This window comes from Silene latifolia, chromosome 10, assembly GCF_048544455.1.
Source record: "Silene latifolia isolate original U9 population chromosome 10, ASM4854445v1, whole genome shotgun sequence".
Classification (NCBI taxonomy): domain Eukaryota; kingdom Viridiplantae; phylum Streptophyta; class Magnoliopsida; order Caryophyllales; family Caryophyllaceae; genus Silene; species Silene latifolia.
Genome location: NC_133535.1, coordinates 159198470 through 159215900, shown reverse-complemented (window position 1 = coordinate 159215900; position 17431 = coordinate 159198470). Strand labels below are relative to the sequence as shown.

Here is a 17431-nt window from a genome sequence, read left to right as displayed (position 1 = left end):
GCAATATGATTAATAATTAACTGATACTCATTCTACAATTTTTTTTTCAACTTCTGTTAAATTTTTTTTCTAATGATTTAGTTAAAATTTCATTATATATTATATACAGCAATAAATTTAACAAGACAAATTTTAGTATATTAATTATTTTAAAAAATTTAATTTTGGATGCACTAAGAAAATGAAATGAAAGAATAATTTTTTTTTTATATGATATCTTTGTTTTTTTGCTTGGTTTTTAGGGAAATGGTTTTGTTCCCTTAACCGATTTTCTAAAACTGTTAACCGAAGCTGAACCAATTCCACGACAAAGTTAAAAGATCGGTTCACTAAACTGCTTTGGCAAAATGGTTTTGGTTTACCGGACCTACAAAATTAATGGTTTTTTGGTTTTGATTTATTGCGGTTCGATTTATTCTGAATACTCCTAGCTAAGACGAGTAAAAATGGATAGAGCTATTGGCTAGGGGTGTAAAATATACGAATAACTTTTGCAAACCTAAACCATAAGAACTAAATTTTGAAACCTTGATATTCGGTTTTTGCCGATTCATTTAACCGATCGTGTTTTTTTAGTGAAAACCCGTTCCGGGTACGATTAACATGGTTTTGAACCGCCTTTCTTTTCTTTTCTTTTTTCCTGTTTTTCAAAATACACAAAATTAGACTTGAAACGTGGGGAAAGAAAAAATGAAAGTTTGGTCAAAATGTGAGAATTATCCTTTTTAATATTATTAATTTATATTAGTATTTTTTTTCCAGTTAAATTCCATTAAGTTCAACTCACTTTTTGTTGTTATGTTCAACTACTTTCAACCAGAAAGAACTTGGGCTAAGAGAAGTTTAACCCCGAAGATTACTAGATCACGGATGTGATTAGGAGAAAGTGAATACGATATAGTATACAATCCTGTAATTTTTTTATCCCGAGGTAGTATAAAAACGGATACTTCTTTTGAGGAAATATAAATAAATACCTATACTTGTGGATGAGTAACTTTAGAATGTCAATTTATTTTACTAAGGAAAATAAATTAATTACTTTTAACATTAGCCTGCACTATTATGGATTTTGAATTTCGCCCATAAAAATGTCTCAAAATTCTTGCTATGTTGTCATGTATAGTGTGCACTATTATTGTATTTCTTAACCAATGAGAAAATTAAAATTAACCATACTTTCGTGAATGAGAAAGCCTAATTTATATGGAATAAAAGTAGTGTATTATTTTATTGATTAAGTTGTATAAAATTTTTCCAACAAATAAATTTCCGAATAATCCTGATACATCACAACATGAGCATAAAATATAGCCCAAAAAACATACTCCCTCCTATTCCACATAATTGTCCCATTGTCCATTTTCGTCTAGTCGGGTAATTGTCCCATTGTCTATTTTGGGTAAGTGTTGTGTGGTCCAAATTCAATTCCATTTCCGTCTATTCACATAACTGTCCTATTGTCTGTTTTGCGTGGTCTAAACTCACTTTCTTAATTCCTATGTCATTTTCACAATGAGACGATTATGTAGAATAGGAGGGAGTACATCGTTGGTCAATTTCTAAACCTCAACGAGTACCCTCAAAACAACTTGAACACAAGAATGTCCTTTCAAGGCCCAAGTGCCCAACACAGGACTAGAGAACCATTCAAAACGGACTAGAGTTTGATTATTTCCCCTCTTTTCTTTTTTCACACAAGTTTGATTATCTCCCCTCTTTCCTTTTTTGGTAAGTTTCATTCATTTTTTATTAATTTATCCCCCCTAAAAAATCAACAACTCCCATTACTTTATCTATTATTTATTCATTATTCATTCTTTATTATTTTCTCTCCCCTAAAAATTTCACAACTTACAATACTTTATTATACTTTATTCCTTATTTCTTCCCATTTCTTAATTTTTGTGGCCAAAAGAAAGGAGGAGATAAAAGAAAATTGGAGGGAGTATTTATTAAAATGGACTAGAGAACAATTCAAACTCGAAAAATGCCTCTAATCACCCCTGGCCTTAACCAAGCTACTCCTTCACATAATCACATGTACTCAATTTTCCATTATCTGAGCTATAAATCACAGCCACAAATATTCTTGATGTACAATCTTCCCGCTCCATTTTAATATATTTGCGAAGTACCAGGAACACCAACATTACAAATTCGAAACCATAAAGATCACACCAAATACACTAAAACATATCCTGCTTGCAACAAACCATAATCATCCATATCCATACAAATCCGTACTTCTTCAGTAATACACTAAAACAAAGGCATACAAAGCAACTAACCATAGTCGTCCATATCCATACAAATCCGTACTTCTTCAGCACTACACTAAAACACTAAAACAGAGGCATACAAAACATTGTTCTAAAATAGAGGGAGGTGTTTATCTTCTACCCCCATGTAAATCCGGATTTGAGTAAAATTCCAATTCATGTATGCAACCAAGCAGTTCACCAATGCAATCTCCACTGTACCTCAACCTTCCCTGACTCGTGTATATTCGAGCAATTAGCATCTGGAAATTCAATCCGTTTTAAAGGGTGCCTCAAACAATTTGCCATATCTTCTAGTTCACTCATAAAAAACTGCAAACACATACAACCAATATGAGTTAAAAAAGCATCTGCAACACAACCAACTAGGATTCAAAAAGAAATGCATAAAAAACATTCTTTGGTGGAGAATTTTGAATCATGAGACTCGATGTGATGACCTTGCAACTACTTGACCATTATCGGAAAAACGACCACTACAACATTTTAATGTTGTGGTTCAATCTTTCCTTCTCAATCTTGTGATAAGAACAACTTAAGACAGAAATTTCGTGTTTATTGTCTCATTAGGATTAGAGAAAGCAAAATGGTTTACCAGTACCACTGCTCGACACATTAACTTTGGCACCTGTCTATTGATGTTTATGGGTCATTTTTTATGTCAATAAACTTAGGCATAACGTCAAATTAGTAAATTCTGGTAATTTCGAATCATATCAATTACGGGCAGGTAATTCGATTTTTGCCAAGTCTAAATGTCTAATTTCTAATTGAGTGCGCCTTAAAAAGGTAAAATCATTACTAATACTAGGTAAAATGCTTGATAGCATACTTTTTAGCAGAAAAAGCTATCAACAAGTCAAAATAGATGCAACATTCAACTGTAACTTAAGACAATGGAAGATTTAATATTCGGCTCAATGTCATCGACCGTGACACACAACTAGTGATGTATTAACCAAGGCTCTAGCGAGGCATTAGTTCGAGTTACTTATTTCCATATTGGACAATTGTGATTTGCATGCTCCAACTTTAAAATGTTCAATATTCCAAGACCATGTTCAACTAGATAGCATAGAGAATTACTAACCCTAATTCATTTGAAAATGACAGAAAGTGAAGACATGAACATACCGGATCATCAAATCGGGATCTTCCGAATAGAATCGAAAAGAAATAATATCGGGCGACACGTCCGAATATACCATTCAAAAGTCAAACAGATGATCTTGAGAGTTTCAAATAATAGAGGGTTAGCTTCCACTCTGTGATATTACGTGGGGGTCCAAGATTAACATCTCCGAGTTCTTCTTCATTAAATTTGATAGTATCACATACTGAGACTTCACAAAGTATACACCCATAAAAATTTGTTAGTGCAAATAATAGAGACATTCATTCAGACTCAAAACAATTATACAATACAATACCTGATAAAGAGGGTTGGCTAGCAAAATTTCCACAGCATGGCAGCTTCTTAGTCCTGTCATTAGCTTTTGCATTTTGAAAAATCCTGGAGTATCAAGGTAATTAGTTGTAGTGCGAACAGAAATATCGCAACTGGCTTGACTACTAATGGTGATAGCAGGATAAAGGCCAAAGGCGCCTCCATATGTGAACTTCGTCAAACTTGGAGCATCAACCATAACATCTACCAAACCACCACAAACATCCAAGCAAATCACCTTTAGCCGAATACTTGAAACCGTGATAGTTGTCAGCTTTCGACAGTTGTATAAAAGCAAAGTTTCCAATGAGGCTAATTCAAGTAGTAGTTTGCCAAGATCCCCGTCAGTAATACCAGAACAATAGATATCTAGTACCGTCAAATTTCTCAATAAACCAGGCTTTGACATAACTGGCCAACGATCAAAAGTCAAGCCTGAGAACTTAAAACACGCAAGACTTGAGGTCTCGAGAATGATTGTCCCATCTTTAGGTAAAGTGTGACTTAAAGTAAGCTCCTTGATTGACTCCAACAAGGAATGACAATAGTGTTGAAGCCAGAGCAATCCTTAACTGACACACACTTCAACAACAGGCAGGAATTAATGATATGATTTAGCATACGTTCCTCTACATCAACACATATTAATTTCAAAGTCTGAAGAGATGCAAGATTTATGGCTCCGTTGTAGTACGGTATTTTGACTTGAGAACAATTAAGTTGCCTTAGAGATTTTGCGGAGAGCAAAATGTCAGGCAATTGGTAGTTAAGAGGACCATGGAGATCAAGTCTTGCAACCTGATTGCGCACAGCTATCTGAATCCACTCATCAACTTTGCAAGAAAACTCTTCTAATTTGCTAGATAACTCTATTGGTTCAACATCGCAGCTAAACACTTCATTAGAATCTGGAAATATAAGTCTGAGCGTCCTTACACGCAGGCTATCTTTAGCGTATCTTTGCATTCTACTATCTATATATCCTAATAATCTTGCAGAGACTTCCTCAGAGGGCCAATACTTGTCAGGGAATTTCGTCACATAATAATGAAATTCAAGAATTGGGTTTGTAGCCAAAATATGAGCCCACCTCTTCGACAAGATACAAGTCCTGTACGCCTCCCTCGTATCCAGAAAAGAAATAATATGATGTACGATAAAATCTGGTAAATCTGAGAACCTGTCAACAGTATTCAGCTGCCCAGATACAGTTTCCTCGCAATCGAGGTTCATTTTCACTGAGGAATTTCGTCGAACAGGTGGTGTGCACTGTCGCAAATTTCAAAATTCTCCTGCAAATGTGAAAAAACTGAGTTAAACAACAGAAAGGGGTTTAAGATCGAGCAAAACGAGTAATGCAGACTACGATTACCGAGTAATAGCACGCAAAATGACTGGCAAGTAATATAGGAAAGATGAAGGAGATGTATTTTCTTTAACGACGTCCTGGAAACACGCAAGTTTTCATTTTGAGAAAAGAGGAACTATTTTTGGGACCCAAATATTACTAGAAAGGTTTTTACCGCTCGGGCGCTCAGCGGTCATGTTAATGATCAACCGATAATCCTTCCACGAATACTTTTTTAATTTTTTATTTGAGTTTTCATTTTTTTTTTTTTTTTTTGTTTTTGAGAAAAGAGGAACTTTGGGACCCTAAAATTACTAGAAAGGTTTTTAACCTTATAAACAGTTCGGTTAACAGCTCAGGAGCTCAGCGGTCCTGTTAATGAACAACCAATAATTCTTTTACGAATACTTTTTTTTCCCAACTTCTGTTATTTTTTTTATAGTGGTTTAATGAAATTTTCATTATATATTATACTCAAGAATGATGTTAATTAGACAAATTTTAATATTAGCTAATCGGTTTAAGCACGTTACAGCTCTGTTTGGTAAAACGAGTTGTAAAGGTACCTGAAACCCGAAAGGTACATGAAAACTAAAAAGCTAACTAAAATCCGTAAAGGTAGCTGATAAGATAGCTAAAATTTAGGAGCGGATAAACTGTATTATATAAAAAAAAAAAAAAATGGCAAAAATTAATAAGCAAGCGCTAATTTTCATCGACGACGTTTTAGTAAATATCGACGACATTTTTTAAGAAAAAAAAGACGATAACTACCCTTGCACTCATACACCACTTTCTCTCTCTAAAAAATTTCCTCTCAAATTCTACTAAAAATCAACTAAATTAAAAATAAAATAAAACCAACAACAACAATTAACAAGATTAATTAACATGACAGATCCCGAATAACCGGTACTTAAACAACTTAATCGTTTCATTATTTGGTTAATTTTTTTTTTTTTTGCGCGCCTTTAAAACTATTCGATAATTGATTTACATCACGTATTGACTTAGTAATAGCAAACATTGCGATATTTTTGCGTAAATCAGAAATATGTACCCCAAAGTTGAACCATGGACCAAACGTTGAGATCCAACGTTCAGCCATGGACCAAACGTTGGAAACCAACGTTTGCCATGGTCCAAACGTGGGAAACCAACGTTGGCCATGGTCCAGACGTTGGATTCCCACGTTTGGCCATGGTGAACAATTTTTTTTTTCTTTTTTACGTTTCGACCATGGCCATTGTTGCGTTCACAGACTTCCCACGTTTGGTCCATGGTCGATTGTTAAATCTCAACATTTAGTCCATGAGCTAGTTCATTTTTTTTTAAATCGTGTTTAATACGTTTATTTGCCGATTTTTTAAAATTATTTAAGTTTTCTAGTCGATGTGCGTTCATTTTGAACATTTTTTATTGGTTTAATGCAGATGGGAGATCGAAATTTAGTTGGTTTTTAGTAGAATTTGAGAGAAAATTGTCTAGAGAGATAAATGAGTGTAAATGTGCAAAGTGCATTATCGTCTTTTAGAATGAAAACGTCGACGATATTTACTAAAACGTCGACGATGTTTACAAACCGGGAAATTAATCTTACACTCTTGTAAAACAATTTGTGTTTTAATTCTAATTTTCTCATTGATTAAGAAATACAATAAGACGATACTCGACAACAGAGCAATAAGTTTGAGATCTTTATGGGTGATATTTAAAATCCATAATAGTGTAGCTAATGTTGAAAGTAGTTATAATATTTATGCATAGAACTAGTTTAATAACCAAAAGTCCAAATAAATTAATTAATAAACATGCAAAAAAGTTTTTTTTTTATAACCAAAAATTTTAAATGGATAAGTTGTCGTGTTTTCATCGTACAATGTCGGATTGTTATAATAAACTTAAAATATAAATTAAATTTAATATTTGTGTTTCTCATCTTTTGAGTCAATTTAACATTATAAAACAATTCTACAGAAAAGTTGCTAAAATAAACACTCGGGTCAATTACTAAGGCTCAACGACTAGGCCCAATAGAACTTGATCACAAGACTGTCCTTCACGCCCAACACAACTTGAGTACAAGTTTAACCCAATTGTTATCCGTCATCGACAAATTACCGATGCCGATTAGCATTGACAAATTTTATCTAAACTACAAAAAACACACCTCCGACCCCAGATTACCCAAAATTTTATCTGGCATACGAATTCACAAAAACCGCTTTCAAAATTTCATCTAAACTTAATTTTGTAGAAGGATTCAAACTCGAAAAACGCCCCTAATCACCCTTGGGTCCTAACCAAGCTACTCATTCACATCTCATAATTCGATGACCATATCTCACCAAGTCAGCAGTAACAATGCTTCCTTCACTTGTACTCAATTTTCCATTATCGAAGCTACAGCCACAAATATTCATTTTACGAAGTATAAGGGACACCAACATTACATATTCGAAACAATAAAGATCACATCAAATACACTAATCCTACTTGCAAAGAGCCATAATCGTCCATATCCATACAAATCTGTACTACTTGAGTAATACACTAAAACAGAAGCATACAAAACAACGAACCGTAGTCGCCCATATCCATACAAATGCGGATTTGATTAAAATTCCAATTCATGTACGCAACCAAGCAGTTCACCAATGCAATCTCAACTGTAGATCAACCTTCTTTGACTCGAGTGTATTCGAGCAATTAGCATCTGGAAATTTAATCCGTTTTAAAGGGTGCTCCCAACAATTTGCCATATCTTCTAGTTCACTCATGAAAAGCTGCAAACACACAAAAGGTAATTCGATTTTTGAAGCAATACTAATACTATGTAAAATGCTTGGTAGAATACTTTATACTCGTAGCAGAAAGAGCTGTCAGCAAGTCGAAATAGATACAACATTCAAACGTAACTTAAGGCAATGGTAAACTTAATACTCCGGCTCAATGTATGATGATCGACCGACCGACCGTGAGACATAACTAGCTGATGTATATACCAAGACTCTAAGCAAGCATTAGTTTGAGTTACTTATTACCAACTTAGACAATTGCAATTTGCATGCTCCGACTACTTAAAAATGACCAATATTCCAAGAAGACCATGTTCAACTAAATAGCATAGAGAATGGAAAAAATGATGACATGAACATACCAGGATCATCAAATCAGGTTCATGTAAAAAAATTGAAAAGAAATAATATCGGGCGGCACGTCAGAATAAACCATTCAAAAAAGTCGACATAGATGATCTTGAGAGGTTCTGATCATAGAGGCTTAGCTTCAGCTCTGTGATATCGCGTGGAGGTCCAAGATTAACATCTCCAAGTTCTTCTTCATCAAATTTGATATCGTCACGTTCAGACTTCATAGTACACAGCCATAAAAATTTGTTAGTGCAATTAATATAAACATTCATTCAGACTCTAAACAATTATACAATACCTCATCATAATCGTCGGATAGCCAAATTTTCAGAGCATTGCAGCTTCTTAGTCCTGTCATTAGCTGTTTCAATTTGAAAAATCCTAGAGTATCTAGGCAACACGGTATAGTGTGAACAGAGAGAACACAACTGGCTTGACTACTAATGGTGATAATACAATCAGGGTCAAAGTCCCCTTTATATTTGAACTTCGTCAAACTTGGAGCATCAATCGTGACATATAACAAACCATGGCATTCATCCAAGTAAATCTTCTTTAGTTGAACATTTGAAATCCTGATCATTGTCAGCCTACGACAGTTGAACAAATGCAAAGTCTCTAATGAGGCTAATTGGGTAGTAGTTTGCCAAGATCCCCGTCTGTAATACCAGAAGAAAAGAGATCTAATGTCCTTAAATTTCTCAACAAACCAGGTTTTAACATAATGGGCCAACGATCATCATAACTGTCCGAGAACTGAAAACACGTAAGATACGAGCTCTCAAGAATAATTGTCCCATTTTCGGGTAAAGAATATTTTAAAGTAAGCTCCTTCACTTGACTACAACAAGGAATGACAATAGTTTTGAAGCCGAAGCAAAACTTAACCGACAAACACTTCAACAACAGGCACGAACTAATAATATGATTTAGCATACGTTCCTCTACATCAACACTTATTAATTTCAAAGTCTGAAGAGATGCAAGATTTATGGCTCCGTTGTAGTACGGTATTTTGACATTCATACAATAAAGTTCTCTTAGAGATTTTGCTGAGAGCAAAATGGCAGGCAATTGGTAGTTAATTGGACCATCTAGATCAAGTCTTGCAACTTTGATTGCGCATGACTATACGAATCCACTCATCAACTTTGCAAGATAACTCTTCTAGTTTTCTAGATAATTCTAATAATTCTATGTCTTCAACATCACAGCCAAACACTCTATTAGAAGCCGGAAATCTAAGTTTGAGTGTCCTTATACGCAGTTATCTTAGCGTATCTTTGCATTCTACTATCTATATATCCTAATAATCTAGCAGAGACTTCCTTAGAGGGCCAATATCTGCAAGGGAGTTTCGGCTCACAATAATAATGAAATTCAAGAATTGGGTTTGTAGCCGAAATATGAGCCCATCTTTTCGACAAGATACAAGTCCTATACGCCTCCCTCGTATCCAGAAAAGAAATAATATGATGTACGAGAAAATCTGGTAAATCTGAGAACCTGTCAACAGTATTCAGCTGCCCAGATACCGTTTCCTTGCAATCGGGGTTCATTTTCACTGAGGAATTTCGTCGAACAGGTGGTGTGCACTGTCGCAAATTTCAAAATTATCCTGCAAATGTGAAAAAACTGAGTTAAACAACATGAAGGGGTTTAGTGCAAAGCAAAACAAGTAATGCAGACTATGATTACCGAGTAACAGCAGACAAAATGACTGGCAAATAATGCAGGGAAGAATGGAAGATGAAGGATATTATTTTTGACAAAAGAGGAACTACTTTTGGGACCAAAAGACTAATAGAATTACAAAGGGAAGTGAGGCTTGAACCCAAACTACTAGAACACTCACTAGTCACTAGTCACTAGGGAGCGGTGCGGTTTGGCTAAACTCTAAATCTAAATCACATCGTTTATTCATTTATATTTACTCCCTCTTATCCCGCATAATCTTCCATATCGCTTTTCGAATAATATTTAATAGGGTGTTAATATGTGAAGGAAAATGAAAATAGTTGAGAGAATGTGGAATTACATGTTATATTAACTAATAACCACAAATGATAGACAAATAAGGTAGGTGGAATATTTTTGTGAATTTTCCGCTTTAGGAAATGTGGAAAATGCTAGTGGAATAAGAGGAAGTATAAAAAATAGGGTTTTGATATATACAACCATTCGGTTGTATTTAAGCATTTAATATCTTCCAAATTTGGTATTAAGTTAGGGTACATGGCTATCAAACTTGATATGGCTAAAGCTTACGACAGGGTAGAATAGTGCTTTCTACGCCGAGTACTGATGACTATGGGGTTCGATGGGATATGGGTGAACCGGGTAATGGACTGTGTGTCATCTGTAACTTTCTCGGTCCTTATTAATGGTGAGCCATCTTGGGAATTTCGGCCAAGTAGAGGTTTGCGACAGGGAGATCCGCTTTCACCATACTTATTCCTCCTTTGTGCCGAAGCTTTGTCTAATATGATGCGACGGGCCGTCGAGAATAATGTTATTCATGGGATACGAGTTTCATCCACTGCACCGTCTATTTCACATCTTCTGTTTGCGGATGATAGCATTTTCTTCGTTCGAGCAACTTTAGAGGAAGCGGAGGCAGTGAACGGTATTTTACGAAGATATGAGGCGACGTCTGGTCAGTTGGTGAGTTTAGATAAGACCACAGTTTCCTTTAGTAAGGGAGTTCTTGAGGGCCAACGGGATAGTGTTGCGGAGAGATTAGGGGTTAGTATTGTTGAGGAGCAGGCGAGATATCTTGTAATCACTGACATCATTCGAGACAAACTTTGCAAAAGACTTCAAGGATGGCGCGGGAAAATTTTGTCTAGGGGCCGGTAAGGAAGTTCTTATAAAGGTTGTGGCCAATTCACTCCCTACCTATGTGATGAGTGTGTTTAAGATTCCTGTGAATTTTTGCAAAGAATTAAGATCGATAGTGTCACGATTTTGGTGGGGGCATAATGAGAATAAAAAGGGGATTTTCCGTGTGGCTTGGAATAAGATGGTGAAATCCAAGGCTGATGGAGGACTCGGGTTTAGGGACTTCAGGCTCTTCAACCTCGCAATATTGGGCAAGCAGGCATGGCGTTTAATCACGAATTCGGGCAGCTTATGGTCTCGGTTGATGAAGGCTCGATACTACCCCGAGGGTGAGTTCATGACTACTTCGATTGGACATAATCCCAGCTACACTTGGCGGAGTATTTTCGAGGCAAGATCGGTGTTGGAGCAGGAACTACCAAGGAGGATTGGAGATGGGAAGGAAACGTATGTGTGGGGACATGCTTGGGTACCTAATACATAGACAGGACGGGTTATTTCGCCTTGCTTGCCGGGGAATGAAGGTATGCATGTTAGTGAGCTAATGTGTGAGGACGGGATGAGATGGAATGCGGTGAGGATTGCCCAGTTGTTTTTACCCTTCGATCGCGACCGTGTTATGAATTTACGAGTGAGCCCGAATAGGTAGAGGGATATTTGGTATTGAGGAAGGGAACGGGATGGGATGTATACCGTTCGGAGTGCATATAAACTTCTTGTCGGGGATGTGGGTGATATGGCCAGCTCGTCTGACTGGGAGAGAGGGAAATGGCTCTGGAATCGGATTTAGAAGGTTTCGGTCTGGCCCCGCGTTAAACTCTTCTTCTGGCAAATGTGTAGTGAACCGCTGGCCACGAGAGCAAACATCGCTGCCCGGATAGGAGGTGAGTGCTCTTCTTGTCCTTTTTGTTCATCTTTTATTGAGTCGAGTCTTCATTTATTTCGGAATTGTGGGGTGGCAAAATGGGTATGGGAGGAGCTGGGCTTTGAGGATGGAACGAGTGATGATGGTGGGGATATTCGTGCTTGGGTGGAGCAGGCGTGGAAGGAGATGAGTCCTACGGAGTGTGGTACTTTCATGATGGGATGTTGGGCTATTTGGGAACACCAAAACAAGGTGATTTTTGACGAAGCAAGGGTCGATCCGAAGGGAGTTGTGCGAAGGGTGAGGGATGTCCTAAATGAAGGTGATGGACTAGAGGTGCATACAACAGCGGGAAGGAGGAGACGTGGAAGGGGCGAGGGAGGGGACTCGGATAATGTGGAGGGGTGGAAGGTGGTGGGAGATGGCTATGTAAAGATTAATGTGGATGTGGGGGTGAAGGAGAAAGAAGGAGTTGGGACGGGGATTGTTTGTCGAGATGGACGAGGTAAGGTGCTTTGGGGATTGTCTGTTATTCGGGAAGAGAGTTGGGAGGTTCATGAAGCGGAAGCTATAACAGTGCTCGATGGGTTGGAGTAAGCTGCTCGGAGAGGAATGTCAAAGGTGGAAGTGGAGAGTGATAGCTTGATCGTGATCGAGGCTATGCGGACACAAAAGCAAGGACGGAGTATATTTTTCATATTGTTGATGACATTGTTGCTTTAGTTTCTCATTTTCAGTCAGTTAGATGGTTACATACGAATCGTCTTAACAATTGTGTTGCTCATGCTTTAGCAAATTTAGTTCCTAGAGTAGTTGGTAGATTTGTTTGGTCGTCTGTTTTGCCATCGACAGCTAACGCTGCTGTTTTGTTTGATCGATCTTTAATAAAGTAATGCCTTCGGGCATCTTGTCCTAAAAAAAAAGACTAAATTATACACAATCTAATGTAATTAATGCATATCTTAAGACCTTCTTTTCATATTTAGTTTCTTAAATACAGGTTGTATATATATCAAAACCCAAAAAATAATTGACGTGATTGCTCATTAAATTTGTCGACAATTTGAATTAGTGTGTCACGACCTTTTTGGAAATTACTAAGGCTAGAGTAGGCCTGATACAACTTGAACACAAGACTCTCTTTGCATCCGCAAAGATGAGAAGCTAACCTCCTCATATGTCCTCTCTCTCCTCAAATGGAGAACCCCATTATTGCACACATTCTCCCAACAAATGGGGCACCTCTATTTGTAGGGAAGATTCCCAAAGAAAAATTAAGGTCTTTTGAAATGTTTTTAGGGGGGCTCCCAAATTTTTGGGTATAAATTAATATTGTTGGGGAACACCATTGTTGCATAGATGTAGATATAAATTTGGGAGGGTAAATTAAAAAAGTAGCGAAAAATGAGGTGGGTGAATGAGAGAAAGAAAGAGAAAATATGGAGAGTCTCACCTTTGCGGATGCTCTAAGGCCCAACATAGCTGACGAACAAAATCACAAAAATATAATTTCCAAGTATTTCATTAATTTCTTGAATTTCTCATAATTTGTATTGATTAGCATTTAGATTTAGAACAGTCCCTATTACTTAAAGAATAAGAGGGCTCAAAAAATTTTCTGCTTAAATAAAATGTCTATGATAGATCCTTATTCATTATGTCAAATTAATTAAAAATAGTATAATAATACTATTTTTAATGATTAAGTAAGTATATAATTAGGTTCAAGTTGCATGTCATGCTTATTTAATATGAAAATTATTAAATTTTCATTCTTATACGGTTATGCCGTTTAAGCATGCTATTAAGCTATACTCCTTATGTTCCTGTCAATTATTGTCCTTTGGTTTTGACATAAAGACTAGGGAAAGAGGAGGGGCAATTTACTAAATGGCAAGTGGACTAAATTAAGTGTGAATAATCAAATTGTTCGAAATTTCATTCTTAAAATAGTAAGGACAATGAGTGAGATACCCAAAAATGGAATAAGACAACAAATAACCGAGACCGAGGAGTATTATTTAACGTCTTTATAAATCATTCTCCAAAAAACCGTACATTTGCACAAATCTACACTAGTTAAAACTAATTAGAGAACGATTCAAACTCCGAAAACACCCTTGTCCCTTCACCAACCTACTCGTTCATATCGCATAATTCGATGACTATGCCTCATAGGTAACATACTTCCTCCACATGTACTCAATTTTCCATTACCTGAGCTCAAACAGCCACAAATACTCATTGATGTACAATCTTCCCAGCTCCACGTTAACATCACAAATTCGAAAGCATAAAGATCACACGAAATACACTATCCTGCTAACAACGTAACGAACCATAGTCATCCATATCCATACAAATCGGTACTTCTTCAGCAATACACTAAAACAGAGGCATACAAAGCATTATTCTAACATAGAGGGAGGTGTTTATCTTCTAACTCCAAGCCATGTATGCAACCAAGCAGTTCACCAATGCAACCTCGACTGTAAAACAACCTTCTTAGACTTGAGTATATTCGAGCAATTAGCATCTGGAAATTCAACCCGTTTTAAAGGGTGCTTCAAACAATTTACCATATCTTTTAGTTCACTCGTAAAAAGCTGCAAACACATACAAACAATATGAGTTAAAAAAACATCTGATTTTACAAGTTTGAATCTTGAGATACTTCTTGACCATTATTGGAAAAACGACCGCTACAACATTTTATTGTCACTGACCGTGACACATAGCTAGCTGATGTATATACCAAGACTCAAAGTAGGCATTAGTTCGAGTTACTTATTTCCAACTTGGACAATTGCAAATTGCATGCTCCGACTTCAGAAAATGTCCAATATTCCAAGAAGACCATGTTCAACTAAATAGCATAGAGAATAACTAACCCGTAATTCTATTGAAAATGATAGAAAGTTAAGACAGATGAACATATACCTGGATCATCAAATCAGGGTCTTCTGAACAAAGCCGAAAAAAAATAATTTCAGGGTGGCACGTCCAAAATATACCATTCAAAAAACCTGAGACAGATGATCTAGTCCAATAATTGAGGCCTAGTTTCAGCTCTGTGATATTGCGTGGGGGTCCAAAATTAACATCTCCGAGTTCTTCTTCATCAAATTTGATATCATCACATACAGGCTTCATAATATACAGCCATAAAAATTTGTTAGTGCAATTAATATAGACATTCATTCAGATTCTAAACAATTATACAATACCTCATCAGCATAGTTGGTTATCGAAATTTTCAGAGCATTGCAGCTTCTTAGTCCTGTCATTAGCTTTTTCAATTTGAAAAATCCACGAGTATCAAGGTATTTAGGTGTAGTGTGAACAGAGATAACACAACTGGCTTGACTACTAATGGTGATAGCACGATAAGGGTGAAAGCTCCCTTTATATTTGAACTTCGTCAAACTTGGAGCATCAATCATAACATCTAACAAAGTAGAGCAATAATTCAAGTAAATCTTCTTTAGCTGATTACTTGAAATCCTGACAATTCTCAGAAAATGACAGTAGGTTAACCGCAAAGTCTTTAATGAGGCTAATTCAGGTAGTAGTTTGCCAAGTTCCCCGTCTGTAATACCAGAACCAACGATATCAAATGTCCTCAAATTTCTCAATAAACCAGGCTTTGCCATAACCGGCCAAACATCATCAAAATACTCGCCCAAAAACTGAAAATGCGTAAGACCCAAGGTCTCAAGAATGATAGTCCCATTTTCAGGTAAAGAATAACTTAAAGTAAGCTTCTTCAATTGACTACAATAAGGAATGACAATAGGTTTAAAGCCAGCGCAATTCCTAACCGACAAACGCCTCAACAACGGGCACGAACTAATGATTTGATTTAGCAGTTGTTCCTCTACATCAACATGAAATAATACCAAAGTACGAAGAGATGCAAGATTTATAGCTTTGTTGTAGTACGGTAATTTGACATTCATGCAGTCAAGTCGTTTTAGAGATTTCGCAGAGAGCAAAATGTCGGGCAATTGGTAGTTAATAGGACCGTTAAGATCAAGTTTTTCAACCTGATTGCGCACAACTATCTGAATCCACTCATCAACTGTGCATGACAACTCTTCAAATTTGCTAGATAACTCTGTTTCTTCATCGCAACCAAACACTCTATTAGAATTTGGAAATCCAAGGCCGAGCGTCCTTACACGCAGCTTATCTTTATCGTATCTTTGCATTCTTGTATCCATATATTCTAATAATCTGGCAGAGACTTCCTTAGATGGCCAATACCTTGTGGATGAATTCTCCGTCTTACAATAATAATGAAACTCAATAATTGGATTTGTACCCGAAACATGTGCCCATCTTTTCGACAAGATACAAGTTCTATACGCCTCCCTCGTACCCAGATAAGAAATGATATCATGTAAGATGAAATCCGGTAAATCTGAGAGCCTATCAACAGTGTTCAACTGCCCAGGTATCGTTTCCTCGCAATCAGGATTCATTTTCAGTGAGGAATTTCGTCGAACAGGTGGTGTGCAATACCGCAAATATTTAAAATTTCTCCTGTAACAATGGAAAAACTAAGTAACGCGAAATGAAGGAGTTCAAGCAAAACGAGTAATGCAGACTACGAGTAATTACCGAGTAACAGAACACAAAATGACTGGCAAGTAATGTAGGGAAGAATGGAAGACGAAGGAGATTATTTTGAGAAAGTAGAATTATTACAAAGGGAAGTGAGGTTCGAACCAAAGATTACTAAAACAGTCACTAGGGTGCGGTACGGTTTGGCCAAATTCTGAACCTAAATCACATCGTCTCTATCGATTATAAAATGTTTAGCTAACCGATTTCAATAGTTGGCCCAGTTTACGGTTAACCGTTAAATCATTCTAGAAATACGGGTATTTGTTTTTTCAATTTGTGTTTATTTTTTGTTGGTAGTACATCGGACGTATAATATTTTCATTTTTTGCATAGTTTTTATTGAAATTGTTTTCTAAAACTAAGAATCGAAACCGAAAAAATTCCATGATAAAGTTAACAACTCGGTTTAACATATGAATGGTTTTTTGTTTTCAATTTATGCAATTCAGTCTTTTTCTGAACAGCTTTAATTAGGATGAGTAAAAATGGATATGACTAGGAGGTGAGAAAAACAAAACGGATATGACTAGGAGGTGAGAAAAAAAAACGAACAACCTTTGTAAACCCTAACCAAAATCACAAAATCTCATTGAAGACGGGCGATATCCGTCACAAGCTTGTGACGGATACCGTTTCCTCTCACAAAATGCCCATTGAGAGGTGAGTGAGAAGTACATGGAGGGTGCCCCACCTTGTCCCCTCCCCCTTTTTATGAGAGGTCACAAGCTTGTGACGGGATTAACTCGTCACAAGCAAGATTAGCTGAACCAAAATAACTAAGTTTAGAAACCGCGATTTTCTGTTTTTTTTTTTTTCCGATTCATTTAACCGACCAAGTTTTTTTTAGCGATATTTGTTCAGGGTAAG

At 36.5% G+C, this 17431-nt stretch overlaps 1 protein-coding gene across 2 annotated transcripts; it reads right to left on the bottom strand.

Moving 5' to 3' along the window:
- Nucleotides 1-14235: 14235 nt before the first annotated feature.
- Nucleotides 14236-16796, bottom strand: LOC141606641 (putative F-box/LRR-repeat protein At4g15060). Of its 2 annotated transcripts, XM_074425846.1 has the most exons (4): nt 16559-16796; nt 15163-16480; nt 14876-15082; nt 14236-14541 (listed from the first exon to the last, which is right to left on the bottom strand). In XM_074425846.1, exons 2-4 carry the CDS (start codon nt 16417-16419, stop codon nt 14407-14409), a joined length of 1599 nt encoding a protein of 532 aa, XP_074281947.1. In that variant the 5' UTR covers nt 16420-16480; nt 16559-16796; the 3' UTR covers nt 14236-14406. The 2 variants fall into 2 exon arrangements, with proteins under 2 accessions (XP_074281947.1, XP_074281946.1); XM_074425845.1 differs by having other exon boundaries at nt 15163-16796.
- Between the last annotated feature and the right edge of the window lie 635 nt (nt 16797-17431).